General features: G+C 38.8%; 1 protein-coding gene across 9 annotated transcripts in view; it reads right to left on the bottom strand.

The window, feature by feature from the left end:
* Nucleotides 1-26,363, bottom strand: part of spty2d1 (SPT2 chromatin protein domain containing 1) — a 50,979-nt gene continuing 24,616 nt past the window's right edge. For 6 of the 9 annotated variants that reach the window (XM_069899199.1, XM_069899175.1, XM_069899216.1 and 3 more), the window contains 4 exons: nucleotides 14,764-16,359; nucleotides 10,773-10,935; nucleotides 9,844-9,921; nucleotides 6,039-7,176 (listed from right to left, as the gene is read on the bottom strand). In XM_069899199.1, the coding sequence (XP_069755300.1) occupies nucleotides 7,086-7,176; nucleotides 9,844-9,921; nucleotides 10,773-10,935; nucleotides 14,764-16,359 (1,928 nt within the window). In that variant the 3' untranslated portion in view covers nucleotides 6,039-7,085. Of the gene's footprint in view, nucleotides 856-2,137; nucleotides 2,286-6,038; nucleotides 7,177-9,843; nucleotides 9,922-10,772; nucleotides 10,936-14,763; nucleotides 16,360-26,363 lie in introns of those variants that run through there. The other 3 variants (XR_011344979.1, XM_069899185.1, XM_069899235.1) reach the window with 3 other exon arrangements.

Raw genomic sequence — 26,363 nt, 5'->3', positions numbered from 1 at the left:
GCCAAACAAAATCTTTACCCTGGACTTAACTGAACATGTAGATGATAGGTTAGTGGGCAGTTAAGTTTTAAGTTGCTTCTTCAAACAATTTTGTCCAAAATCACGAGTAGGTTATAAAATTTGTTAAGGTTCCAAAATGATGAATTACAACTGATTCTTGATCAACTGCCTTAAAATGTATTTATTTTTTACTTGTTTCATTTAATCTTCTGATGTACAAGGAAAGTTTGATGCTTTAAACAAGATCGCACCTCAGATGTACAGTTAATAAAATCTGTCAAAGGTGACTCATTTAAGTTTTCTTATTTTTGCTGCAGTTTTTGGAAAATGAATCTTATCCAAAGGTCCATAAAACAATGGATAAAAATGGATTTTTCTTGCTGATATCAATGTATCTTCCAGTTATATGACCTGTTACTGCTGGTGATGTTAGTTACCATGAGCTGAAAAATCAGTAGTTCCTTTAATTTCCTGATGTAATACAATGGACTGATGGATATTTGAACATTTTACATCATCCTCAACAAAGCTCGCAATGTGGTGGTCCAAAACCCAGGAAAAGACTCAGCAAACTCTTTAGTTTTGTACTGTTTATCAGTTGCATCATGTATTCACCCCACACTCTGTGTGGGTTTAGTGGTGGAGCAAGAGGGCGATGGTACTTCTGTTCAATTCAAGTGATCAAGCTGGCTGCTTTCTCCCTGGATGGGCTGAACTTGTGTTGTTGGAGCTGCAAATCTGACTTGTGTAGAAAGTGGGAGAACTTGGTGAAAAGCCTCTTGCAAATGCCTTACTTCTGGCCTGTTCTTGTAGCCATGTGGCTCGTGCCATTGAGTTCATAGTCAAAGAGGACACCTGGATGATTGTAACAGAATATTAAGAGTGGAGGGTGGACTTTGTCATGTTGGAGATAATCATTGCATATCACTTTAAAAAAAAGGTTCAAGCCACAGTTTTGAAACTTGGTAATATTATAAATATTACCTTTGCAATTTACAAATAGATATAAACTAGGCAGGCAGATGAAACACAGTGGAGAAATGTGATGCATTTAGGTAGAAAAAAAAGGCAATATTGAATAAAGGATATTCAACACCACTGCAGAATAGTACACAGGGCTGTGGAACAAAGGAACTTCAAAGTTATTTGATCTTCCAGTGATAGCAACCAAATTGATTTTCAATCTTAGAGGTACAATAGTCAAACTCCAGAATTAATAACTGGGGAATGATCAAATGCAGGATTCCTACCCGAACTTGCCAGAGTTTACATATTATTACTGAAATGGAGCTTTGTGCAATTGAAGTTTTAGGTCAGCGGGCCCAACATTTTCCATAACTACAGATTCACACAAGTCACACTGATCCTCTGGCTACTAATCTTAATGCACACCACTTTGCGAAACCTACTCCAACTAGTTTATTGTTTTAAGAATCTGTAGTGATCAAACCATTATCAAATTTCTGTAAACTAACCAGTTAAAAGCTAGGTACTAAATGTGTTTGACATATTGAAGAATTCATACTGATAATGAATTAGAATTGGCAGCCACATCTTACTAATAATAAAGGAGATAAACCATACACCCTGTGGAGTTCAATATCTGAATGTCAAGCACATTCACTGGAAGCAGTAGTTTGCAAGTCTGCATTTTGCTGACATTTCAATTAACAAACATTGGAAATGCAAATTAAGATAGACATAAGGCTTAGGGAAAAAAATGGAAGAGAAAATAATATGGAATTTCTTGTAGGCCATGGTTTTAACTATCTTCTTGTAAGGTAATTCTGCAAATACTTGCTGTTGATTGAATATTTTACTGCCAAGATGCAGACAGTGTTGGTAGCACAGTTACTGTAGGAATTGCTTAATAACAAACCAATAATATTTTCTCGTACCAATATACCTTATACTTTAAAATGCTTAATTGCATGTTTTATACAATTGGACAGAGGGGTTTGGGGAGTTGATTGGCTGGACCTGACAAGACGGTAGGATTGAGGTGTGAAGAGAGCATCATACAGAATGGTTGGGCAACAAACAAGGGTTGGATGATGTATTTCATTCATTTAGATGCTGCTTATATTTTGAACGAGGGAAAAAGATTTATATTTACCATGTATAGATAAGAGCCTACCTTAATATTGATTGACAGAGTTTCATCCACAACCCAGTTTCTTCTGAAGCAAAACGCAGGATGAGTTATTGGAGATAACTGGTTGATTACTATGTTTTGGGGTGGCTGTGGATATTTGTTCTCATTGCGCTAATACTCATAGGGAAAGCTAACAATGAACACAGAAGCTTGTACTTAAACCATCTCACATCAAAATCACCACTAACAAATTTACAAGATCCAGGTCTTCAACATCAGATCCATGTATCACAAGTGAAAGTTGCTTAATATGAAGATATATTATTGGCAGAGTTTATAGCCAACTCTCTCATCCAACAAACTTATTGGCATAATATGTTCCCAATCTAGTGCAAAATAATAGTATGGGGTATAGAGAGTGGTTAATGAAGTAAGACTCAAATTACAATACTCCTGCAAGCTATATTAATAAAATAAAATTTAACAGCAACCTAGATAGCGTTCTACCACTATTACAGTTGACAATGGGTTTTATTAACAGGTGTGGATTTTGAAATGCCTAATAAGAAGCCAAAAAAAAAAAACGAGACATGACACAGTCACCCCAGACTGAAAACTTGACCTCGCCCAGAACATTGATGAGTCAATAATTTTTGTAAGATTTTTTTCAGCCCAATATTTTTAAGCCAGTACTCATTGATTTGGAGCGGAGTTTAAATTGTTGTCTTAATAACGCTCTAGATAATTCTTTCTCTAGCCTGGCTGATCTTATTAAATCTGCAGCTGTTTAACAAATTTTGGTATTTCAGATGTTTGGGATTTTTTTTCAAATGGATTAAATTATATTTCTGTCCTACTGCCTCAATTCTTACTAATTTACAGCAATCAAAACATTTTTAGGCTTCAGCAGGGTACCTGTCAAGGCCGACCTTCAAGTCCTTTGTTTTTTGACTTGGTACTAGAACCTCTAGCAATTGCTCTTCTGGTAAGTAGAAATTTCACAGGGATATATATAGGAATGGAATTGAACATAAGGTTTCCTTATATCCAGATGATTTTTTTTCCTCTTTATATCCAATCCTAACTTATTAATTTTATTTGCTTATATTAGTTAGTTCTCTGGCTTTAAATTAAATCTCCCTATCAAGATATTCTAATTTCCCTTTTAAGATTGTGAAAGATCAATTTATCTATCCTGGAATTCTCTTCTCTTTGGCTTGGCTTCGCGGACGAAGATTTATGGAGGGGGTAAAAAGTCCACGTCAGCTGCAGGCTCGTTTGTGGCTGACAAGTCCGATGCGGGACAGGCAGACACGATTGCAGCGGTTGCAAGGGAAAATTGGTTGGTTGGGGTTGGGTGTTGGGTTTTTCCTCCTTTGCCTTTTGTCAGTGAGGTGGGCTCTGCGGTCTTCTTCAAAGGAGGTTGCTGCCCGCCAAACTGTGAGGCGCCAAGATCCTGGAATTACAATTACAATAAACACCTAATTAAGGAAAAATTTTCTGTATTATTTAATCAGGTCAAATCATTGTTATCGAGATGGTCATCTTTATCTATTACTTTTGATTGGATGTATTAATTCTATTAAAGTGAAAATTTTACCTAAATTTTTGTATCTTTACCAATTTTTATTCCTAAATCCTTTTTTGATTTCCTGAATTCGCTCATCTCTTCTTACACATGGCAAGGAAAACACTCTCGCTTGAATACAGCTCATCTTCAAAAGAATGAAGGAATGATGAATTGGCATTTCCTAATGTTAGATTTTATTATAACCATGCTGAATGGTTATATGGTTATACATAATCTGGTTCTTTTGTTACATTTTTATAAATTGGCTGCCCTTCTTGGATAAAAATGGAATTGAATTTTACTAAATATACATCCATGTTGGCAATTCTAGAGCTTTTTTATCCTTTTCTTTTTATAAACTGAGTGACAATCTGATAATGAGAAATAGTTTGAGAATATGGGGACAATTTAGAAAGTTTTTTGGATTTAAGAGCTTTTCTTTTGCCAGCTCTATTATATCTAACCATTTTTTTCAACCTTCTTCATTGGACACTGTTTTCAAGGATTGGCATAGATTAGGTATTAAATTTTTTAAAGATCTTTTTATTCAAAACAATTTTGATTCCTTTGAGTAATTGGTGGTAAAATTTAAATTACCGAACACTAATTTTTTTTAAAGATATTTACAAATTAGACATTTTGTTCAATCAAAGATCCCTGATTTTCTGTGAATTCCTGAGACAAATGTTCTTGATTTACTATTTACTTTTTGTCTTACAGCTCTCTCATAGAGGCTCAGTATCATTTATTTATAACAATTTGCTGTACTTTAAGATTAAGAGTGATTGGGTACATGATTTGAATGTATGACTTACTGATGAGGTTTGGGATTCAATTTCTAATCTGATTAATACTATTTCCTTTTGCGCACAACATTGTTGCAATTCAAGGTAGTCCACAGAGTACATGTATCTAAAGTTAAACTATCTCGCTTTTATTCTGATATAAATCCTATATGTGACATGCAAAATTCGTGAGGCTCGATTGATTCATATGTTTCATAAGTTTAGAAAAATTTTGGAAAGACATTTTTAAGACTTTATCAGTGATTTTTAAGGACAAAGTGGAACCCTGCCCCTTAATTGCTTTATTTGGATTTTCTCAAGTAGATGATGTTTTACTGACTTCATTTCAAAATCAAATTTTATCTTTCACTTCTCTGATAGCTAGACAGGAAATTTTGATTAAATGCAAAGACAATAATCCATCTACATACATACAATGGTTAATTGATATCATGTCCTACCCAAGTTTGGGAAAAAAAATCAGATATGCTATTAAAGATGTAAAGACTAGCTTCCATAAGATGTGGGGCCAATTTATGGATAATTACCATAACCTAAAGAATTAAGGTGTTTGGATGCTCCAGTGATGTGCTGTCTGGTTCCTGGTTGTATGTTTTTTAAGATAACCTTGTTTAGAGTTTTGATTTAAAGGGGTTCTTTTTTCTTTTTGATAATATAATAGATAATCGTTTTTGTTTAATTGAGAATTGTAAATATTGATTACATTACAGAAGGAGAAGGGTAGAGAATTGTAAATTCCTTTTTTTAAAATAAGGGAAATAAATTATAATTTCTTCTCCTGTTTCTTTTCTTCCCTAGATTGTTTTTTTTTTCCTTTTGGCTATTACTGTATATTTTGATATGTATTAAAAATGTGCTTTGAAGAGTTGAATTTAGCTGATATTTTGTGAAAATTTCTCAAATATAATTGGAATATTGTATAATTGAGATGTTCAATTGTTAATACTTTAAATAAGATTTAAAAATTTTTATAAAAGAATTACCGATATGATTACAATTTATGTATGTTAGCGTTACACAGAGTGCCCTATTTATTCTGTGTAAGTGTTAATATCATTTTATTGAATTGTACTTTATTTGTGCAAGTTCTTTGTTAAAAATCAATAAAATGTTTTTAAAAGATACTCAATAAATATATTTTGGAAAAAATAAAAGGCAAAATCATGTGCCTCCATAGCCACGTTTAAAAAAAAATGGTGATGCGTTTCTTCTAATTTCTGTCTAGCAAGGAAATATGAAATAAGAAAACCCTTCTCAATATGTGATAGACACAAAATTGCTCAGTGAACTCCAATCAATGATGCAGTTTCATGGGGGCAACCTGTGACAAGTGATTCAATCTCAGTAACATTATTATTTGGCACCAGTCTTTTAAACATGCAGACACAGCCCTCCTGACTATCTCGATTTTCACACTAAGCAGCACTTATTAATGCAACTGCTATGAAAGAACTAATACAACTTGATATAATAATCTATGTAATAAAAATTTATTGTACAGGATATCAATTATATTTAATGCATCTGACTTGCATTTTTCTCAAAAAACTTACAAAATCTATATCAGTATTTTTAAATTGTGATTTTTAATCCTTTCACTAACACAAGATGCAGGTTCAAATAAATTGCACAGACATTATGTTATTTTCTTGAAAAAATACTGTCCTAATCAAGGCAAATTGAAATATTTTCAAAGTTCAGCATCCAATATCAGGTACTAGCATTCCCAAAGGAGGTACACCTCACTTGGGCAGAGAGCCAACAATCTACACACAGCTGCAAAAAAAAAAGTGCTTTAACCTCAAAACCCCCGACTACCAAAAGTAGGGGATTAACACCAGAGGACATAATGTAAAATTGAGTTGGTTAAATTCAATGTGATAGCAAAGAGGAATAAATTATTTACTGAAAAATATGACTGATGGCACAGCAGAGAAAAATAAAGAGCATTCAAAATCATGTAGATTGCAAAATAGGAAAAAGTACCATGCTGAATGGTTATATGGTTATGAATTACTGTCTTGTGTGCTTTCAACTTCCCCTCCCCCTTCAGGCAACAAGTGCAACTGCAAATTTAATACAATTAAAGATTTGGACTACAAATCCATGGGCAAAAGAATTCATTTTACAGGAGCCAGGGTTCAGCTGGGGATGCCAGAGATTTAAAAACCTACTGTATTACCCACCCCTGGAACAAAATCGAAGCACAAATTGTAGATCAAAAAATGTCGGATGCTACCTGCTAAAGTTTAAGATTTGCAAGTGTTTAAGCCCTTAAACCTGCATGTGATAAATATACATAGCACACAAATTATACTGGAGCTATCAAGGCCTGGGCCAATATAAAAATTTATGACACAAACTAAAAGAACAGCATGCCTAATGAATTAAAACTGGGAACGGGAGAAAAAAAACTTGGCGATGCAATTACATAAAATTACTTCTACTTTCAGCACTGCTTCTTTTTAATCCCAATTTATCCTTTCTCTTAAATTGGTCAATCAGCTATCAAGTTCCAGTGTATAAATTCCTTACTATAGTACACATTATCTTTGAAATATAACCAATTTTTATATAAATATAATAAATAAGTTTGCTAAATGTTTACAATGAACTAAAGCTTCTGTTTCTTAGCTTTCATCCTCTTTTTTAGTTCTTCCTCTTTTCTCATTTCTTCTGCATCCTCCATTATACCCATCCGCAAGCTGCAGAAGAAAGCGAGTGATATTTTATATGAGACACAAAGCACATACTTAAGAGCTCTATGGCCTATCTTCTACATTTCGCAGCATTCACATTTAAAGGGGAAAAAAAAATCAGAATAAACAAATCAGTCTCATCAGTTTGTAATCCTTAATGTCACATGACACATTAAAACAAATGGTCAATTGAAAAGGTGTTTATTTTTAAAGATATCCTTTGGCAATGCTGATGTTATAAATTACCCCCTTAAAACCTAAAAAAATGTGAAGTCCAATAAGCTAATGACACATGAAAGGCAAATATATCAGAGGTTTAAAGATTATACCAGCAAAACTCATGACCAAACTAAAAAATTTGGGATTCTATTTGTCCCTCTGCGACTGGATCCTCAACTTCCTCATCAGCAGATGCCAAACCGTGCAATTCATTAACATCACCTGCTCCAAGCTGACCATCAACATCAGGGCACCCCAAGGTTACGTGCTTAGTAGTCCCCTGCTCCATTCCCTGTACACACATGTCAGCAAAGCCGAGTTCAGCTCAAATTCAATCCATAAATTTTCTGATGACACCAGCGTTGTCGAATAATTAGAAATGATGAGATAGAATACAGGATGGAGTACAACAATCTCATTCGGTGGTACCAGAATCTTGCTCTCCAAGACCAAGGGACTTGTTGATTTTAATAAGCTGAGGCCAAGGGACCAGCCACTGGTCTACATTAATGGATCAGAGGTGGAGATCTGTACTTTCAAATTCCTCAGTCCATTTTTTCCTAGATTTATTGTCATGAGCAAGTCATGAAGTTCGGTGTTTTGCAGCAGTATATCATAGTGCAAATGTACATATTATAACCATCTTACGACATTACTATAAAAAATAATATCAATAATAGTATACGAAAAGTAAGGCAGTTTCTTTGGTTCATTGATCATTCAGTGGGGAAGAAGCTGTCCTTGTGCCATTGAGTGCTCGTCTTTAGGCTCCTGTACCTTTTTCCCAATAGTAGCGGAGTAAAGAGGGCATGGCCTGGGTGGTGGGGGTCTTTGAGGATAGAGGCTGCATTTTTAAGACACCGTCTCATGTAAATGTCCTCGATGGAGTGAAGGCTGGTGACAGTGATGTCGAAGGCCGAGTTAACAACCCTCTGGAGTTTATACTTGTCTTGAGAGTTGGCACCTCCACATCAGGCAATGATGCAACCAGCTCTCCACGGTACACCTGTAGAAGTTTGAGAGTCTTCGGGGACATACCAAACTGCCTCAGACATCTCACAAAGTGTAGCCACTGGCGAGCCTTCTTTGAGATTGCATCAATGAGGAGGCTCCAGGACAGATCCTCAGAAATGTTAACACCCATGAATTTGAAATTCTTGACCCTCCCCACTACTGAGCCCTCAATGAGGACTGGGTCATGTTCCCCTGAAGTCCACAATCACTTCCTTCATTTTGCTGACGTTGAGTGGAAGGTTGCTGTCATTACACCATACAACGAGCTGATCTATCTCCCCCTTATATACTTCCTCATTGCCGATTGTGATTCTGCTAACAACTGTGTGTTGTCGGCAAACTTGTATATGGATTTGGAATTGTGCTTGGCCACACAGTCATGGGTGTATCACAAATAGAGCAGTGGGCTAAGCACGCATCCTTAGGTTGCGCCTGTGTTGATCAGTGAGAAGGAGACGTTATTTCCAATTTGTACTGACTGTGGTTTTCCAATGAAAAAGTTAAGGATCCAGTTGCAGAGGGGGTATAGAGGCCTAGAGTTTGTAGCTCCCATCTGACCTCCCATCCACTGAAGACATCTATATGATATGCTGCCTCAAGAAGGCAGCCATTGTAAAGGACACTCATCACCTAGATCACAACCTCTTCTATCTGCAAAGTACCGAAGCCTGAAGACAAGCACCTCTAAGTTCCAGAATAGTTTCTTTCCAACAGCTATCAGGCACCTGAGCCTCCCCTATTTACACTAATCAGGGACTGCTTTGACACCACAAAAAGGACTGTCTGCACCACTGCAAAGTAATTTTTTTTTGCACTAGGATAACTGAATATTATTATTTTATGCATTTATCACTTTTTAATTTTAAATCATACATACTATTGGTGTTTTTTAAGTTCATGCTTGGCTGTAGGAAGAATTTCAGTTCATGTATACATTGTGCAATTTAAACAACAATAAATTTATTATCATTAAATTTGAGCCATGCATGTCAACTAGTTTCTTGTATACATCTGAAAACAAATAGTTCGGATTTTCTCAAGATTTTAGTGAATTGACACAGAACCTAATGTACCACTGAGTCTACTTTACTCCCCTCTCAATGCTGAATTAGCCATAGACAAGTAGGGACCTGTATCCAACTGTTATCAAGAGATATATTACAAGTGTGAAGATACCAATCTGCTTCCAAGCAGTCAAGTTTAGAATAAACTCAGGCCATCAGAGCAAATGACTGAGATAACATGTACTCAAGATCTGCTTTAATAAGACAAGCTCCCTCTCATGGCACACCCAATTGCAAGTATTTTATGTTGTGAGTGACACACTGGTACAATAGTCATATCACTTGATCATTTAGAAATTTACAAACACATACAAACTATTTGATGAACGTGCAAAAGTACTTTCAGTGTGAACTCCAGGCAATAGCAACGTTTTACCTCTTGGCTTCCTCTTTCTGCTGTTCTCTCCAGCTACTTTCAATATATCGCAAAGCATAGTCACTTTCATCCTTGTATCTGAAATGCAACAACAGTGCTGGGCAATAATTTCAAAGGGTGCGGCTTCTTTACTTGTACATTTCAAACTCAGAGCAGTGGAAATGGGTCTATTTATTATACAGTATCTATTCCACGCTTTCAACGTTTTCCCCCACTCCTCTAACTGGGGAATGGAACATCCTTTACCAGAACAAAATGGCCAGCATTTTCATTTCAACAGGTGTTTCCACCTAAGGAAGAGTTTACTTAAATGATTAATTATTCAGAATTACTAAACTTTCCAGTGATTTGTTTTTGATCCCGATGAAACAAAAGTGGCTGTGTTCAAGTATTACTTGAGAAAATCTTATTTGTGGCTTAGTGCTTGGTCTTTCTCCTTCCTATTGGTCAAGTGCTCCACATGAGACTACCAGAATCATACCATTAGAGCTGAGAAAATATTTGTTTCACTATAGAGGCACAAATCTGCCAGTAATATCATTTAATGAGCAGGAAGATCAATTGCTACTGTTACCATGCTAACATTAACAAACTCACAGAGCTGACATCAAGCAACCAGTTTTCTACTAGGATACTTCTGGCTACTGTATAATAGATAGTTTTTCCTTATTGCAAGTCTTCCATGTGCCTTGATTCCATATCCCTTTTAACTACATTCCATGAACCCCAATTTTAGATTTTTATATGGCATCTTAGTCCACAGCTTTGTGCAAGAGTTGCAAATTTATCCTAACTGGTCATTTTCTAACTTCAAGGTTGTAGATCTATGATCTGAATTCTCCCATTCAAGATGGGTAAGGTCACTTCTCAGTGTATAAATACATGTTCCACAGCAGAGACTTGAAAGACTGAAAGGAGAATTGCCTTACTTGGTTCGGTCATATCCAAATATTTCCTTGATATGCTTAGAGATTTCATCTTGTGACTCTCCAGCATCATCAATGAAATCGTCCATTTCAGAATCATATTCCTCTTCATCAACATTCAATCTTCGCTTATAGGATATAGGACCAGGGGGTCTTGTCGGATGTCCTGCCGCACAGAATCCAAATCATTAAAACAGTGAAATACATTCACTAATGGTCAATCAACAAATATAGACCACGGACATCCATTGAGCCAGGGAAAGGCCTGCCCAGTTTGATAGAACAGCATCTCTTGAATTAGTACCATTTTATAATAAAAACCACAACTATTTCCCAGATTCCCAGGTGTAACATTTTGGCGTTGTTAAGAATCACAGAAGAAAATGATCTGACTTGAATTCAGGGCTCAGATACTAGTTCATTCTCACCACCATCCAGATTACCCACAATTCCATTCCTTTTATTGAAAGGATTATTTGATAGAGAATAGCATTCAATCCTAATCTAACTAGCCTCTCAACCAAGGCCTATATACTAGCACAATAATAGCTGTCCCAATAAATAAATTGTCAAGAAAGAATATTAGCTTACAGCAAATCAGCTGAGATTAATAACCAGATGTTGCTCCACATGATACAGTAAATGTCTGTTTTAATCATACAATCATTCTCAAAGAATTGAAATGCATTTTGTTTTTAATTCCACAATTCTGCAATTTATTCAGCTAACATGAACAACAGAACACAAGAGCAGTTGGGCCCCAGGATCTTACCAGTTTATCCCACCATAATGGGGTCCCAGAACTCATCTCCTCTTCAGTCCCAGTTCCCCACTTCCCCTCAAAACAAATGTCTATTTCCAACCTCCACAAAGCTCTGGAGTGCAGAATTCCAAAGATTGACTACACTCGGAGAGAAGCTCCAAGGACATCATACATTGATCACCCACTTATCTGGTAGCAATAGATCACCAAAATATTCATAATTCATCTTTTGAAAAAGTTTCAAAATAATATGGACAAAATAATATTGCCCAAGTTCACCAATCTGCAAGAACCAACTTCCAAACACCCAGCTTGAAACCAGATTCCTTCATACATTTGCCAAAATGATCACATGCAATCTCCAAGCATATCCATTTATCTTTAACAGCACAACTCATTTACTGTGTATGTCTAAATGGATACAAAAAGCATACATGCAGAATGCAGGAGACTCAGTCTGGTTCTTAATAGATGTATCTAACAATCAAGCTTAAAAAAAAAATACAGGTTAGGAATTGGAAATAAAAATCTGAAAAAGCGCATCAGGAAAATGAGTAAATCCGGGGAGTCACGTGATGGAGTAGTGGCCGGACGGTGAACTCCAGCCCTCTCCAGAAAAGTCGGGAAAAACAAAGGAAAACACAAAGGCACAGATATAAAAGTTACAGAAAAGTGAGTATAAAGGTGGAAAGAAGATGGCGACAAAAATAGAAAAATCGAAAGCAACGGTAAGAAGAGAGGAAGAGAAGACAAAGGAGGAAAAAGGTGAAGGCCTTACCTGTCCGAAGAGGCCCGCTGCGGAGAGAGAAACCCGCTCCCTCAGGTCGGTAAATAATGGACTACAAAAATGGCTCGCTGAGCCGAGTAAAAGTGCGCAACTGCGCATGCGCGATGCGAATGAAAAAAAACACACCGACGGGAGGAGGGACCAGCTGGGGAGTCGATCTCCACAGCCGGCAACGACAGCTGCAGAACACCTGCAGCAAGAAGAGACCACAGAAGACAATAGAAACAAGAAAGAAGAGAAGGAAAGGGCACCAAAGAAACAACAGATGGCCAACCCAGAGGAAGAAGAAGAGGAAGAGGAAGAGTACAGTGAAATAGAAGAAAAGAAAGGCAAGATAAAGAAGGTACTTTCTCTTATTAAAGGATACATGGAGTCATTTAAAGAATGGCAAACACAGGAATTTAATGATTTAAGAAAAAGAATAAACAACACAGAAGAGAAAATGAATAAAATAGAGATGACCTTAACAGAAATGGGAAAGAAAATGGACAAGATGGAAGAGCGGGCAGTAGCAGCAGAAATGGAGGTAGAAGACTTAAAAAAGAAATTGGAGGAATCTAATAAAAAAACTAAAGAGACACAAGAACTACTAGCTCAAAAAATAGATACAATGGAAAATTATAACAGAAGAAATAACATAAAGATAGTGGGCCTTAAGGAAGATGAAGAAGGCAAGAATATGAGGGAGTTTATAAAAGAGTGGATCCCTAAGACCCTAGGATGTCCAGAACTACAGCAAGAAATGGAAATAGAAAGGGCACATAGAGTATTGGCCTCTAAACCACAACCACAACAAAAACCAAGATCTATTATAGTAAAATTCCTAAGATATACTACAAGAGAAAAGGTACTGGAGAAGACAATGGAAAAAGTAAGAGAGGGCAACAAACCACTGGAGTATAAAGGGCAAAAAATCTTCATTTATCCAGATATAAGTTTTGAACTCCTAAAGAAGAGAAAAGAGTTCAATACAGCAAAGGCGATTTTATGGAAGAAAGGGTATAAATTTATACTAAAGCATCCAGCGGTATTGAAAATATTTATTCCAGGACAACAAAACAGACTATTCTCGGATCCAGAAGAAGCACGAAAATTTGCAGAACAATTACAAAAATAGACTGAGGGATGAAGACGGGTAATGAGAGTAAAAATTATCACGATTGATATGTATGTGGGTAAAGACAAAAATAGACTGAGGGATGAAGACGGGTAATGAGAGTAAAAATGATCACGATTGATATGTATGCGGGTAAAGAGGTATAAGAGTGAATAGAGACAATGTGCATACGTGAATGTATCTGTACTTAGAGGAAAATATAGATAGTATAGACAAGAATTAATAAGGGAAGGTAATGGAATAGAGAGAATAAGGAGGGAATTAAAAGAGTGACCTTTGTGACATATGAAAAGTGAAATCTTTTCTGGGGGGGGCGGGGTGGGGGGAAATAGCGGTCACTGCAAAATCAGTTGACGCTTGCGAGTGGATTCGCAAATCCAAATGGAGAGGGGAGATGTGGTTGTCCGACAAGGGATAAAGGACAACTCAGGAGGGGAAGGGGAGATTGGGGATAAATAAGATAGAAATAGGAGAATAAGGAAAATGTTGGATGTTGTAGGAATGTTGTCTTATAAAGAGTTGAAAATAAGAAAACAGAAATGGAAAAGGAGGAAAGGTAATGATGGAAAAACGGAAAGAGAAGATAAACAAAATATAAAAGGGCTACGCTGAACTATATGACTTTAAATATTAATGGAATACATAACCAAATTAAAAGGAAGAAACTACTAAATTTAAATGAATAAATGTATTCCATTAGAAAAAATAACATATAGGTTAAGAAATAATATTGAAATATTCGAACAAGTATAGGAGCCTTACATTAAATACAATAGCGAAAACCTACCGGGGACAAACATTACCTAAGTTGATGGAAGGAGAAGGAAAGAAAAGAATGGACTCAGTAGAATTTCTGGTGTATTTTTGTTGAATGACAACATTGTCTGACTGGCTTAATGCAACCTAGATTGTATACCTAAAATGGATGAGAGGGGGGGTGGGGGGGTGGCTTGGGAGGAGGGAGGGGGGGGGGAGAAAAAGTCACTGTATATGTGTGAAAAAGAAATAGTGTATATCATGGCTAATGTGATTTATGGTGTGAAAAATAAAAAATAAAAAAAAAGAAAAAAAAAGAAAATGAGTAAATCCTTCAAGTCTGAGGCCTTTCATTAATTTTACTTATTCTGGGTTGGAAAATAATCTTTTCTACTATCCAAACAACAAATTCTTGCTGATTAGGGGTGGTGCATATGAGTAAAAATAGTGTGGGGGTCAAACTTGTTCTGGTTCCTGGTTCTTTTGATTTTCTTCTAAATTCCACAATGTTAGATTCTAAATGAAACAAAAACTTTTTAAAAGTTTACAATTTCAAATTTTTATATAGTACCTGGTGGTCTGTACCCTGCTGGTGGTGGCCTCCTATTGATTATCTCTCCATTGGTGGGCCTTGATGGAAAGTTCTTTGATGATATGGTTTCTGATACCACAGTACATTTGGGCTTCGATTCTGCTGCTCCACTTCCAGATCGTATGCCTCCAGAACCTGGAGTACTCCCATGACGCCCAGACATAGACGAAATATTTCCAGGTCTCATAGATCCTGTGCTGCTCAGTCGTATTGATCCAGAGGCATTTGAGTCTTTTGACTGCAGAGACCCAGGGTTTTTCCTTGGAGTAACCAAATTGCTCCTTTCTTTTGGTCGAGTGGCATCTGAACCCCCTTCACGAGAAGGCCTGGACTTGCTCACACTGTTGGGCCTTGATTGACCAGAGTTGCTTGATTGTACTTGGCCCAAGTTGCTTGCACTACTTGATTGCTTTTGGGTAAAGCCACAGGACGCTTTGGGACGTTCAAGAGCTGAACTACTTGCATTTGATGAGTCTCTCCTTTCATGTCTTGTGGAAATATTGTCAACTTTCCTAGAAGATGTAGGCTTATTGATTTTCTTCTGCGAGTGTTTTGAAGACAATGCAGAATGGCTTCCATTTGAGCCATGTTTCAATCCTTTGCTTGGTGTTTGACAGCCATTTCCAGATTTTGCTGGGACATTTATTGCAGTTTTCCCAGTACTGTTACCAGATGTTTTAGAGTTAGAACAGCTACTCCCGAATGAAGACGTGAACTTTTCTTGTGCTGGTGCCTTGTGAGTTATTATAGGAGGTAATCTTTCACCAGATGATACTTTTGGCTTTTTGCTAATACTGTGGGCAGATGATGAACTAGTCACTCTGGATGAAGCATTTTTCTCTCCTAAGCCTTGTGCTAAATTTGTGCTTTTATTGCCTTTAACTAAAGACTCTTTTTTTGATGAGCCGGCTGAATGTGAAAGTGCGACCGCTTTCTCAGATTTCATTCTGTCATTTTGCTTTTGTCGTTTGCGCTCTAAAAATTCAAGTTCTTTCAGTTCTTCTGCTGTATATAGCTTCTCCTCTACTTTCTTAATCGGCTTAAGTTCCACTGGCTCAAACTGTTTCTTTTCAGCCAGCTTCAAGAGATCGGTGAAGTTCAAAAGAGGTTTCTTTGGAACTGGAGTCTTTTTCGTCTTGTTACAAGCTTGTTCAGGCATTTTTGCCACCATGTCAGGTTCTTTACACTGTCTCCTGGGCTCCTTAGTTGGTTTCTCAGGCTCTCTGTATTGACGTTTAGGTGGTTTAACTGCTTCCTGAGGCTCTCTGTAATGTTGTCTACCTGACCGCTCATCCCAATGCTCTACAAATTCCTCAGAACCTTCAGAATCTTCTGCTTCTGACATTTCATCTTCAACCTGTTCCCTGTCATAGTAATCCTCATTGCTATCATCCATTCTTTGTTCTTTTCCCTCATCATCAGAAGTCCTTTTTTTGCCCTTCTGCTCCACAGGAATACCATTATAACCTCGGAAATTGTCCTTTGTCCGGGTAGCCATTGCTCTGGCTTTACGATCATGCTTCAGTGCAACTCGTTTTGCAATTAGCTCCTCTTTCCGTCGTTGGTCTTCTAAATCTATATCAAAAATGATTGAAGGTGCAAGTTAGGTCCACAATATGATGTTGGTAATGTTAAAACAGAGAAGCTGGCTTTGTCTATCCAACCAAGCACATGGACAACTTCCCCAACTATATTTGGGGAAGTGCAGGGAAGCTCTTGGATATTCAGTCAACCATTATCAAAAACATTTATCATCGAACACCATGTAGATAAAGACCATCAGGAGTCTAACTATACTATTTCCATTGATCAGACATTGATCCATAGCCACCTATGCTTTGATGATTATAGATAATAGATGCAGGTGTAAGCCCATTCAGCCCTTCTAGCCAGTACCACCATTCACTGTGATCATGGCTGATCATCCACAATCAGTATTCTGTTCCTGCCATCTCCTCATTTCTCTCGATTCTGCTATCTTTAAGAGCTCTATCTAACTTACTTGAAAGTATCCAGAGAATTAGCCTTCACTGCCTTCTGAGGCAGAGCATTCTACAGATCCACAACTCTCTGGGTGAAAAAGTTCTTCCTCAACTCCATTCTAAATGGCCTGCCCCTTATTCTTAAACTGTGGCCTCCATTTATGGACTCCCTCAACATTGGGAGCATGTTTCCTGCCTCTAGTATGTCCAATCGCTTAATAATCTTATGTTTCTATCAGATCCCATCTCATCCTTCTAAACTCCAGTGTACACAAGCCCAGTCGCTCCAATCTTTCAACATGACATTCCCGCTATTCCAGGAATTAACCTGGTGAACCTACGCTGAACTCACTCAATAGCAAGAATGTCCTTCCTCAAACTTGGAGACCAAAACTGTGCACAATACTCCAGGTGTGGTCTCACCAGGGCCCTGTACAACCACAGAAGGACCTCTTTGCTCCTGTACACAACACCCCTTGTTATGAAGGCTGACATGTGATTAGCTTTCTTCACTGCCTGCTGTACCTGCAGGCTTACTTTCAGTGACTGGTGAACAAGGACACCTAGATCTCGTTGTACTTGCACTTTTTCTAATTTGACACCATTCAGATAGTAATCTGCCTTCCTGTTTTTGCCACCAAAGTGGATATCCTCACATTTATCCACATTAAATGGCATCTGCCATGCATCTGCCCACTCACTCAACCTGTCCGAGTCACCTGCATTCTCTTAACATCCTCCTCACATTTTACACTGCCACCCAGCTTTATGTCATCTGCAAATTTGCTAATGTTACTTTTAATCCCTTCATCTAAATTATTAATGTAGATAGCTGCAGTCCCAGTACTGAGCCTTGTGGTACCCCACTAGTCACTGTCTGCCATTAATCTCTACTCTGTTTCATGTCTGTCAACCAATTTTCGATCCACATCAGTACCCTACCCCCAATACCATGTGCTCCAATTTTTCCCACTAGTCTCCTATGTGGAACCTTATCAAAGGCTTTCTGAATGTCCAGGTAACTACATCCACTAGTTCTCTCATGTCCATTTTCATAGTTACAGCCTCAAAAAATTCCAGAAGATTAGTCAAGCATGACTTCCACTTCGTAAATCCATGCTAACTCAGACTGATTCTGTTACTGCTATCCAAATGTTCCGCTATTTCATCTATTATAATTGATTCCATCTTCTTCCCCACCATTGATGTCAGGTTAACTGGTCTATAATTCCCTGTTTTATCTCTCTCTCCTTTCTTAAAAAGTGGGATAATATAAGCTACCCTCCAATGCATAGGAACTGATCCTGAATCTATAGAGCATTGGAAAATGATTACCAATGAGACCACGATTTCTAGAGCCACCTCCTTAAATACCCTGGGATGCAGGCTATCAGGCCCTGGGGATTCAAACACTTGTATTGATACACAGACATACCTGCCTTCTCCACTCCTTCGGACAATGCATTCCAGGTTTGGACCCAATATAATTGAATGTTTTTTCTTAAAAAAAAAGCTATAGAGTTCCGACAGTTGTATTAATTAAACCAGCAACCAATACCATATGGCTAACTGAAGTTACAGTGGCAAGATCTAGCACACTGGTCTCAAACGTCAATATCCCCACTTCTGACCTTATGATGGAAGCTGAAGACTTAAGGCCTTGGTTATTGCCATGAGAAGTTCTTGCAGCAATGTTCCAGTGCTAGCATAATTGAATTCAAACAACCCAAATCAATTTCCTGTGTGTGCACGCATGTTATGATTAACTACTAGCCATTCCCCACTGCCACCCGGAACCATCCCCACACAAATGCCCACTGTCATTAAATCTTCAATGCACACACACACTATCATATGCTGCCTTGATGTTGAGAACAGTTATTCTCCCTACACCTCTGGAATTTGACTCTTCTGATTCATCTTTGGTGCAAGGCTGTGAGAGCCTATTGCCAACTGGCCCTGAAGGAATCCAGTCAGTGTACGGTGCGCAGGATGTTATTGAGCAAATGCACATTGATGTTATTGTTGATAAAATCTTCCATCAATTTGTTGATGATCAAGTAGAACCACTGGGTGGTAGCTAACCAGATTAGATTTGTTCTGTACTTTTTCAGTAGAACATAAAAATACTGAAACATCTTGGCTAAAGAAGAGGTCAATTTTGAAGCATGGGTCTTCAGAATTATGGCCAGCCTCATACCCTTTATCATATGAAATGGTCCTAGCCATTTCTTGATATCACATGAAGTCAATCAAACTGGTTGAAAACTAGTTTCTGTGATGTTTTCGTACAAAGTGGAGATGCATCATCTACTCAGTACTTTGGAGAGTAGTTCTGACCATCTGGAGACCTAAATGAGTAGAGTAACTCAACATTTCTACTGTTGTCTGTTTGCAGAAAGCATAAAATATTTAATGATTCCCCATACAAAGCTTGCATTTTGAAAACTATTCAAGATTTTGATAAAAACAAATGGACTCCAGTCCACAATTCTGCAAGCAGACCATTGTAATACAAAATGATAAGTGTGCTGCATATATGAGAGTGCGGTTTTCAATTCTAGTTCACAAAAATCAATCCACACCAGGATCGAACTGATCAAACATTAGAGGATCAATGCAGCTCCTATTATCCTTAACAGGACAACAGGTGGAAGTGGCTTGCTGGGGAGAAAATTGTTATCCAGATTTATTAAAACCACCCTGAGAAAGCTCTTCTTGATGCAACCCAGACTGACCCAACTACAGTTTTAAGATTGTTTCTTTATTCTGACAAGTCAGGAAGAAGAACCTTTCTCCATCAAACCTATCATACATAGTCCTTTTAACCATCTTCTACACTTCAACCAGAAACACTCTTATCAGTTCTTATTAAGCATTCATTCACCCCATCTGATTCTGGTAACTTCCTGTATTAGATTAATATATAAAATTTGTTTGTTAGCTTGCTTGTTTCAGGCTAAACTGGAGAAGTCTCTAAAAATAACACCAACATATTAACTGTGCAACCAAAGGCACCACACACTTGACGACTGGTACACCACCATCAAAAATGTCTACCAAGCCCTCCCACGCCCACACTTCGGCAAGTCTGATCACCTGGCTGTACTTCTACTCCTGGCATACAAAGCAGAGACTGAGGACTACAGCACCAGTGGTGAAAACGGTGAAAGTATGGATGAGGGATTGGAGGAGCACCTGTAGGACTGCTTTGAATTAGTGGACGGGACCATTTTCAAGGGCTCTTCTAACTTGAATGAATCTGCCACAGCTGTTTCAGACTTAATCAAGACCTGCAATAAGGAGTGTGCCCACACGCAAATACTGAGAGTACCCCAACCAGAAGCAGTAGATGAATTAAAAGATTTGCAACCTGCTGATGGCAAGGTTGATGATGTCTAAGAATGGTGATCCTGATCTCTAAAGGAAGTCCAGGTACGATCTATGGAAGGCTACCTTAGCAACAAAGGGGCAATTCCAAGGAGAGACAGATACTCGGCAGCTAGGGTAGGGATTGCAGACCATAAGGCAAAGCTGAACATCATAAATCACTGTGATGCTTCACTACCCATTGAGCTGAACACATTTTATGCTTGTTTTTGTAAAGGAGAATTCAACGATACCAATGAGAATTCCTGCAGAAGCTGGAGACCCTGTAATAAATTTGAGGTCACAACATTATTAAGAATATCACTATTCATTTTAAAAACTCAAGAACTCAGTTAACACAGGTGTGCTGCTATCAATCAGGTGGTCCTGCATTAAGCGGGTTTGCCAATTGACCAGACTCTACTGCTTATATACAGTTCCTTATGACTTTTGTTCTTTTTCATTAGCCTGATCTTAGCCTGTCATCGAGCTAGTTCCTTTTACTGACTCGGGCACTAGCAACTGAAACCTTTACAACTATTTTGGTCGGCGCCCAAGGGATATCACAGTTCCTGTTAGTGTGAACTCTTGTTAAGATAAGGAACCAATATTTGGAACCTGGTACATTAATCACACACACATGGACATCCTGTTTTTATATCGAAGAGAAACATTGCCCTAGGCATTAGCTTGCAACTAACTATTTACATTTCATCACCCCAGGCATTGCTTTTGCAAGCCACCTAATCTGACGAACTTGAGAAATTAACTCGCTAAAATGGGGTTGCCGGGCAACCCACATTATGGGGCCCTTCACTTCTATTATTTACAACCCTCTCAGCATTCCTTCACAAAGCAGCAAGGCACATGTGGACATTAATTAAATCAGTCTACACTAGGCAGACCCTTTCTTCTACTCCACAAACGCTCTGCAGCAGATTCAATCCTACTGGCTTTCCACTCAGCCCTGGATCCACCTAGTCAATAGCAACATATACTTCTCATCGACTACAGATCTGCTTTCAGCACCATAACAGCCTTGATACTGGTCAGCAAGCTTCAAAAACTGGGCATCTACACCTGGATTTTTGACTTCCTATCAGATGGCCACAGACAGTACGAATTGGAAACAACATTTCTTCCTCATTAACAATACAGGTGTACCTCAAGGATGCATGTTTAGCCCATTCCTCTACTTGCTCTATACCCATGATTGAATGGCTAGGCACAATTCAAATGCCATTTACAAATTTGCCAATGACATCACAGATGGCAATAAGGAAGTGTAAAGGAGTGAGGTAGATCAGCTGGTTGAGTGGTGTGACAACCTTGCACGCAACATTAGCAAAACTAAAGAACTGATTGTGGACTTCAGAAAGGGGAAATCTGGAAAACACAAACCAGTCCTCATCAAGGGGTGAGCTGTGAAAAGGGCCAAGAACTTCAAATTCCCGGGTGTCAATTCTAAAGATTGATCTTGGGGCCTCTATGTCGATGCAATCACAAAGAAGGCTCACTGTGAGGAGTTTGGGTATGTCACCAAAAACCCTTGCAAATTTCTACATGTGCGTTGTGGAGAGCATTCTGACTGATTGCATCATTGTCTGGTATGGAGGTGCCAATGCACAGGACAGGTAAAGACTACAGAGAGTTGTGAACTCAGCCTGCTTCACCATGGGCATCAGTTTTCCCTCCATTGAGAGTGTGAGAGATGGGAAAATTGATCTAAAATTATGAACATGGAAGAAACTAAAGTTCATCAGTAAATGGCTGTAACCAGTTCAAACTGGATAAGCTTGGGGCTTAGGATGCAGGAAAGCAGAGTCAGCACGATTAACATAAGAATCTTCTAGTCTTTGTGACAAGACCATAAGACTAAGATAAGGAATGGTAAGGTACAATAGAATGTAGGAAGTTGAGGTAGTCTGGATCAGATAAGGGTCTCCTAGCCCTGGACAGAAGTACCAAGTCATACATTTCTAATTAGCTAACCATACACAGACTTATACATATGAAATTAGCCAACCCTAGATAGAATGAGTCAACTCTGCATATCAAGAGACTGTAGCCCCGAGAATCAGGAAGGTGTGAATAAGGACAATGACATGAAGGGACACCGACAGGATACCCCCCCCTGGTTCTCCAAGTATACTGAAATTGCACGTAGGCAGGCAGGATTGCCTAATGCCAAACCTCTCCAGCAGGAGGCAGAAGAATGTAAGGGGGAGGGTATTCCTACACTGAAATCAACTGTATAAAAGTTGGGTGAGCCCCAGTGTCTGTGTGTATTCCCAGGGTAAGGGGAAGCACCCAACTTTGCATTGTTGTAGTAATAAATGTTCTTTGTTCTCAATTTTTGTCTCGAGCAATTTCTTTAAAGGTACTTTAATTTCTAACAAGAGCATTGACAAAGGCGGTGTTTTAAGAAAGCAGCCTCAAGGACTCTCACTGCTTAGGCCATGGCCTTTCTTCTCACTGCTACCATCAGGAAGGAGGTACAAGTGCTTGAAGGCAAACAACCAACAGAACAGAAACAGCTTCTTGCCCCTCTGCCATCAGATTTCTGAATACACTATGAACAAAAGACAGCACTTAACCTTCTCTACTTTTTCACTAATTTATTTTAAAAAAAATGTGATTTATAGCAATGAATTTTGTGACCTGTTCATACAATAAATTCTGAAAATCTGATTGTAGCGATCCATTCCGCTTTAACAGAAGACATCATTACTGCGCATGCTAGATCCCAAGTTAGGGAACCTAAACGAATGTCTCAGTGGCTTCATCATCATTATACTCACTACAAGGTAGCGCACAAAAACAGCCACCCTTCATATCAAATCCATCTTCACGGATGCTGCCTTCCCACAATCTCTTTTTCAATTTTATGGCACTGTTTTTACTATCCAAGTTATTCACCCTCCCTACTCCAAGAATATCTGAACAGTTCATGTTCAGCAACAGCGCATGTCTTCAATCCAATCTAATCAGATTACTGCTGCCACTACATGAAGAATTCTCTCTTACTACCAGATTCCCCTGAATTATACACATCTATGTTAGTTCTATTGTAGCAGGAGTTAGTGCTGCCTTGTGTGAGAGATGGGAAAATTGATCTAAAATTATGAACATGGAAGAAACTAAAGTTCATCAGTAAAATGGCTGAAACCAGTTCAAACAGGATAAGTTTGGGGCTTAGGATGCAGGAAAGCAGAGTCAGCACGATTAACATAAGAATCTTCTATCCTTTGTGACAAGACCATAGGACTAAGATAAGGAATGGTAAGGTACAATAGAATGTAGGAAGTTGAGGTAGTCTGGATCAGATAAGGGTCTCCTAGCCCTGGACAGAAGTACCAAGTCATACATTTCTAATTAGCTAACCATACACAGATTTATACATATGAAATTAGCCAACCCTAGATAGAATGAGTCAACTCTGCATATTAAGAGACTGTAGCCCAGAGAATCAGGAAGGTGTGAATAAGGACAATGACATGATGGGGCACCCACAGGATACCCCCTGGTCCTCCAAGTGTACTGAAACTGCACGTAGGCAGGAAGAATTACCTATGCCAAACCCATCCAGGGGGCAGAAGAATGTAAGGGGGAGGGCATTCTGATACTGAAATTGACTGTATAAAAGTTGGGTGAGCCCCAGTATGTGTGTGTATTCCCAGGGTAAGGGGAAGCACCCAACTTTGCATTGTTGTAGTAATAAATGTTCTTTGTTCTCAATTTTTGTCTCGAGCAATTTCTTTAAAGGTACTTTAATTCCTAACAAATGGGGGCTCGTCCGGGATCACACTCCCTCCACTGACAGAGTACCCCGACGACGAGAGTAGGTGCACCCCGGCTGATTCAGCTGGACTCACGGGCGACGGGTGGCTGGTCAGTGGAAGAAGCGAGTGATATCCGAGAAGAGGCATTGAGAACAAACGGCGGAAGGACGCGCGCTAGAGCAGTACTGCCAGAACTCGGTAAGAGTATTTTACTTGTTCCTAAGCATGGGAATAGCGGGCAGTAGAGATGAGAGTCCTGACACAGGACGTGACCACCAGATAGCTACGTACAACCGCTTGGGTTGATGTTATCTGAGTGGGGCACAGGAAAGACCCGCGGTAAAGACAAACTGACGACGGTCAGGTATTGTTGTAATGAATGGGTGAGATACCCGGTTAAAGGGAGCTCCGTGTACTGGCCAAAATTCGGATCCGAGGATGAATGGATGTGTGAAGCTTTGAACTTATGGCTCTATCAAAACCAGCCAGACAATGTTGAGAGCAGGGAATATGCAGCCTGCTGGCTCAAGGGATCCATTGAACAGCTGGTTTTGAATGAGAAAGAATCCAGGGATAAGAGAGAGGAGGAACCTCTTGTCCCTGAATCACAGGGTTGGGATGTGTTACATTCCCTCCCTCCACCCTATGTTCCTCCTATGCCGGCTCCTATCTTTCCTTCCCCTCCTATGACCTACCCTTCTGCACCTTCCCCACCTCCCCCACCACTAGAGAAGAGAGAAGAGAGCAGGAGTGGTATGATAACTTGCTCACAAAGCACTCGATTACCACCTCTGTTGGCAGGAGAGAGAGGTAACTTTAATTCAGAACAGCGTGAGACTCTTCAGGAAGAAAGGGCAGAACCCTTTGATTCATTTCCCAGGGAGCAGGAACCCAGACCTAATAAGCCAGAAACCAATTGGATGAGACCACTGCGGGAAGTTCCCATGAGAGAGGGTCTCGGTTTCGTAAATGTGCCCCTGACCAGTACTGAAGTGTGTAACTTTAAGAAAGAACTGACCTCCCTGATAGAAGATCCCCAGGGATGTGCCGAACAGTTAGACCAATTTTTGGGACCAAATATATATACAATATGGGGGTCTCGACATAGAATCCCCAGCAGGGGAACAATTGGTACTAACAGGTTTTGTTACCAACTCAGCCCCAGACATTAAGAGAAAATTACAAAAGACAGAAAATTGGCATGAGCAGGGAATAACCCAGCTTCTACAGATCACACAAAAAGCATTTGTCCAGACATCTGAGGATAAGCAGAAAGCAAAGGCTAACATTTTGATGCAAGCAGTTAAAGGAATAGTAGATGAGTAACATGGAAAAGGCAGGGACTGTGTGCCAGCTCCTGAATGTTGGGAGAAGTGCAGGGAGTGGGAGAGTAGAGACCAGAGATAATTTCATAAATCATGACTTCCCACTTCAGTCACTGACCAATATTGATTAAAATTCATGCTAAAAATTAAATGTCATAAATGATCGTTTTTCAATACTGTAGAATTAGCGAATTTAACTACCAGTTAATTCCAATTTATGAAATAAATTGTATTCAAATGTGATTTTGCACAGGGACTACCTGAGAATAGTGATGTTATAACATTTGCAGGGAGAAATGTTTGCGCAAATAGGGTGAGTTCTATACATCTTAACTTTAAGTGTATGTGAGATAAAGAAAGGATCTGATGTGTAAAGTGGCTGGATCAGCCAGTTGAAGGGGGAGTGTGCATGTCCCTTTAAGTGCACTGTGGCACTTGAAATTGAGGCTTCAGGCTCTTGTCTTGCAGTTAGAGGTATGGAGCCCTATCAACACATTTAATACATTTCTTCTACACATTCAGCAGTCAAGGTCCGTGAGTTTAAAGATCACCCACCTCTGGAGAATAAAGAGACCTCTGGGGATTCCTATGGGGATTCCTATAAGTTTAATCATTCATTTCTCTGGTGCATTTTCCTCTGGAGTGAAATTAATGCCTCAGCACAATTTCTCTGTATTGCCGCTGTTATTTAATTCATGATAACTTTCCCCCATTCATCAGGTTTATATTTAAATCCGGTAGTGCGGAAGTTACATTGTAAATAATCACGAAGGTAAACCCTGCGCAACTGGATTCAGCTTAATGGAGAAATAAACCTGCGAACTGGTCTATGGTGCTGTGTGAGTACTGCAATAGGTGGAATATGATTTAAATTGGTGGCATAGTTCAGAACAATTGGGTGCATAAGAATAATAATATCATTAAGAACTCACAGATCTTGTACCGGATGCTATTCAGTACATCTTGACTTAAGGACTGGAGAAATTGGCATGTTAGAATGAGATTGGCATGGTACCAATATTTCTTGATTCAATAATGCAGCAGAACTTTTAAGTGGAATATAATAGAAACTAGCCTGTACTTAAATTATTGTGTGTGCAATCTTCATAAGAACATCTTTT

Source organism: Narcine bancroftii, chromosome 1 (genome assembly GCF_036971445.1).
Source record: "Narcine bancroftii isolate sNarBan1 chromosome 1, sNarBan1.hap1, whole genome shotgun sequence".
Lineage (NCBI taxonomy): Eukaryota > Metazoa > Chordata > Chondrichthyes > Torpediniformes > Narcinidae > Narcine > Narcine bancroftii.
This window is presented reverse-complemented; position numbering and strand designations above follow the sequence as displayed.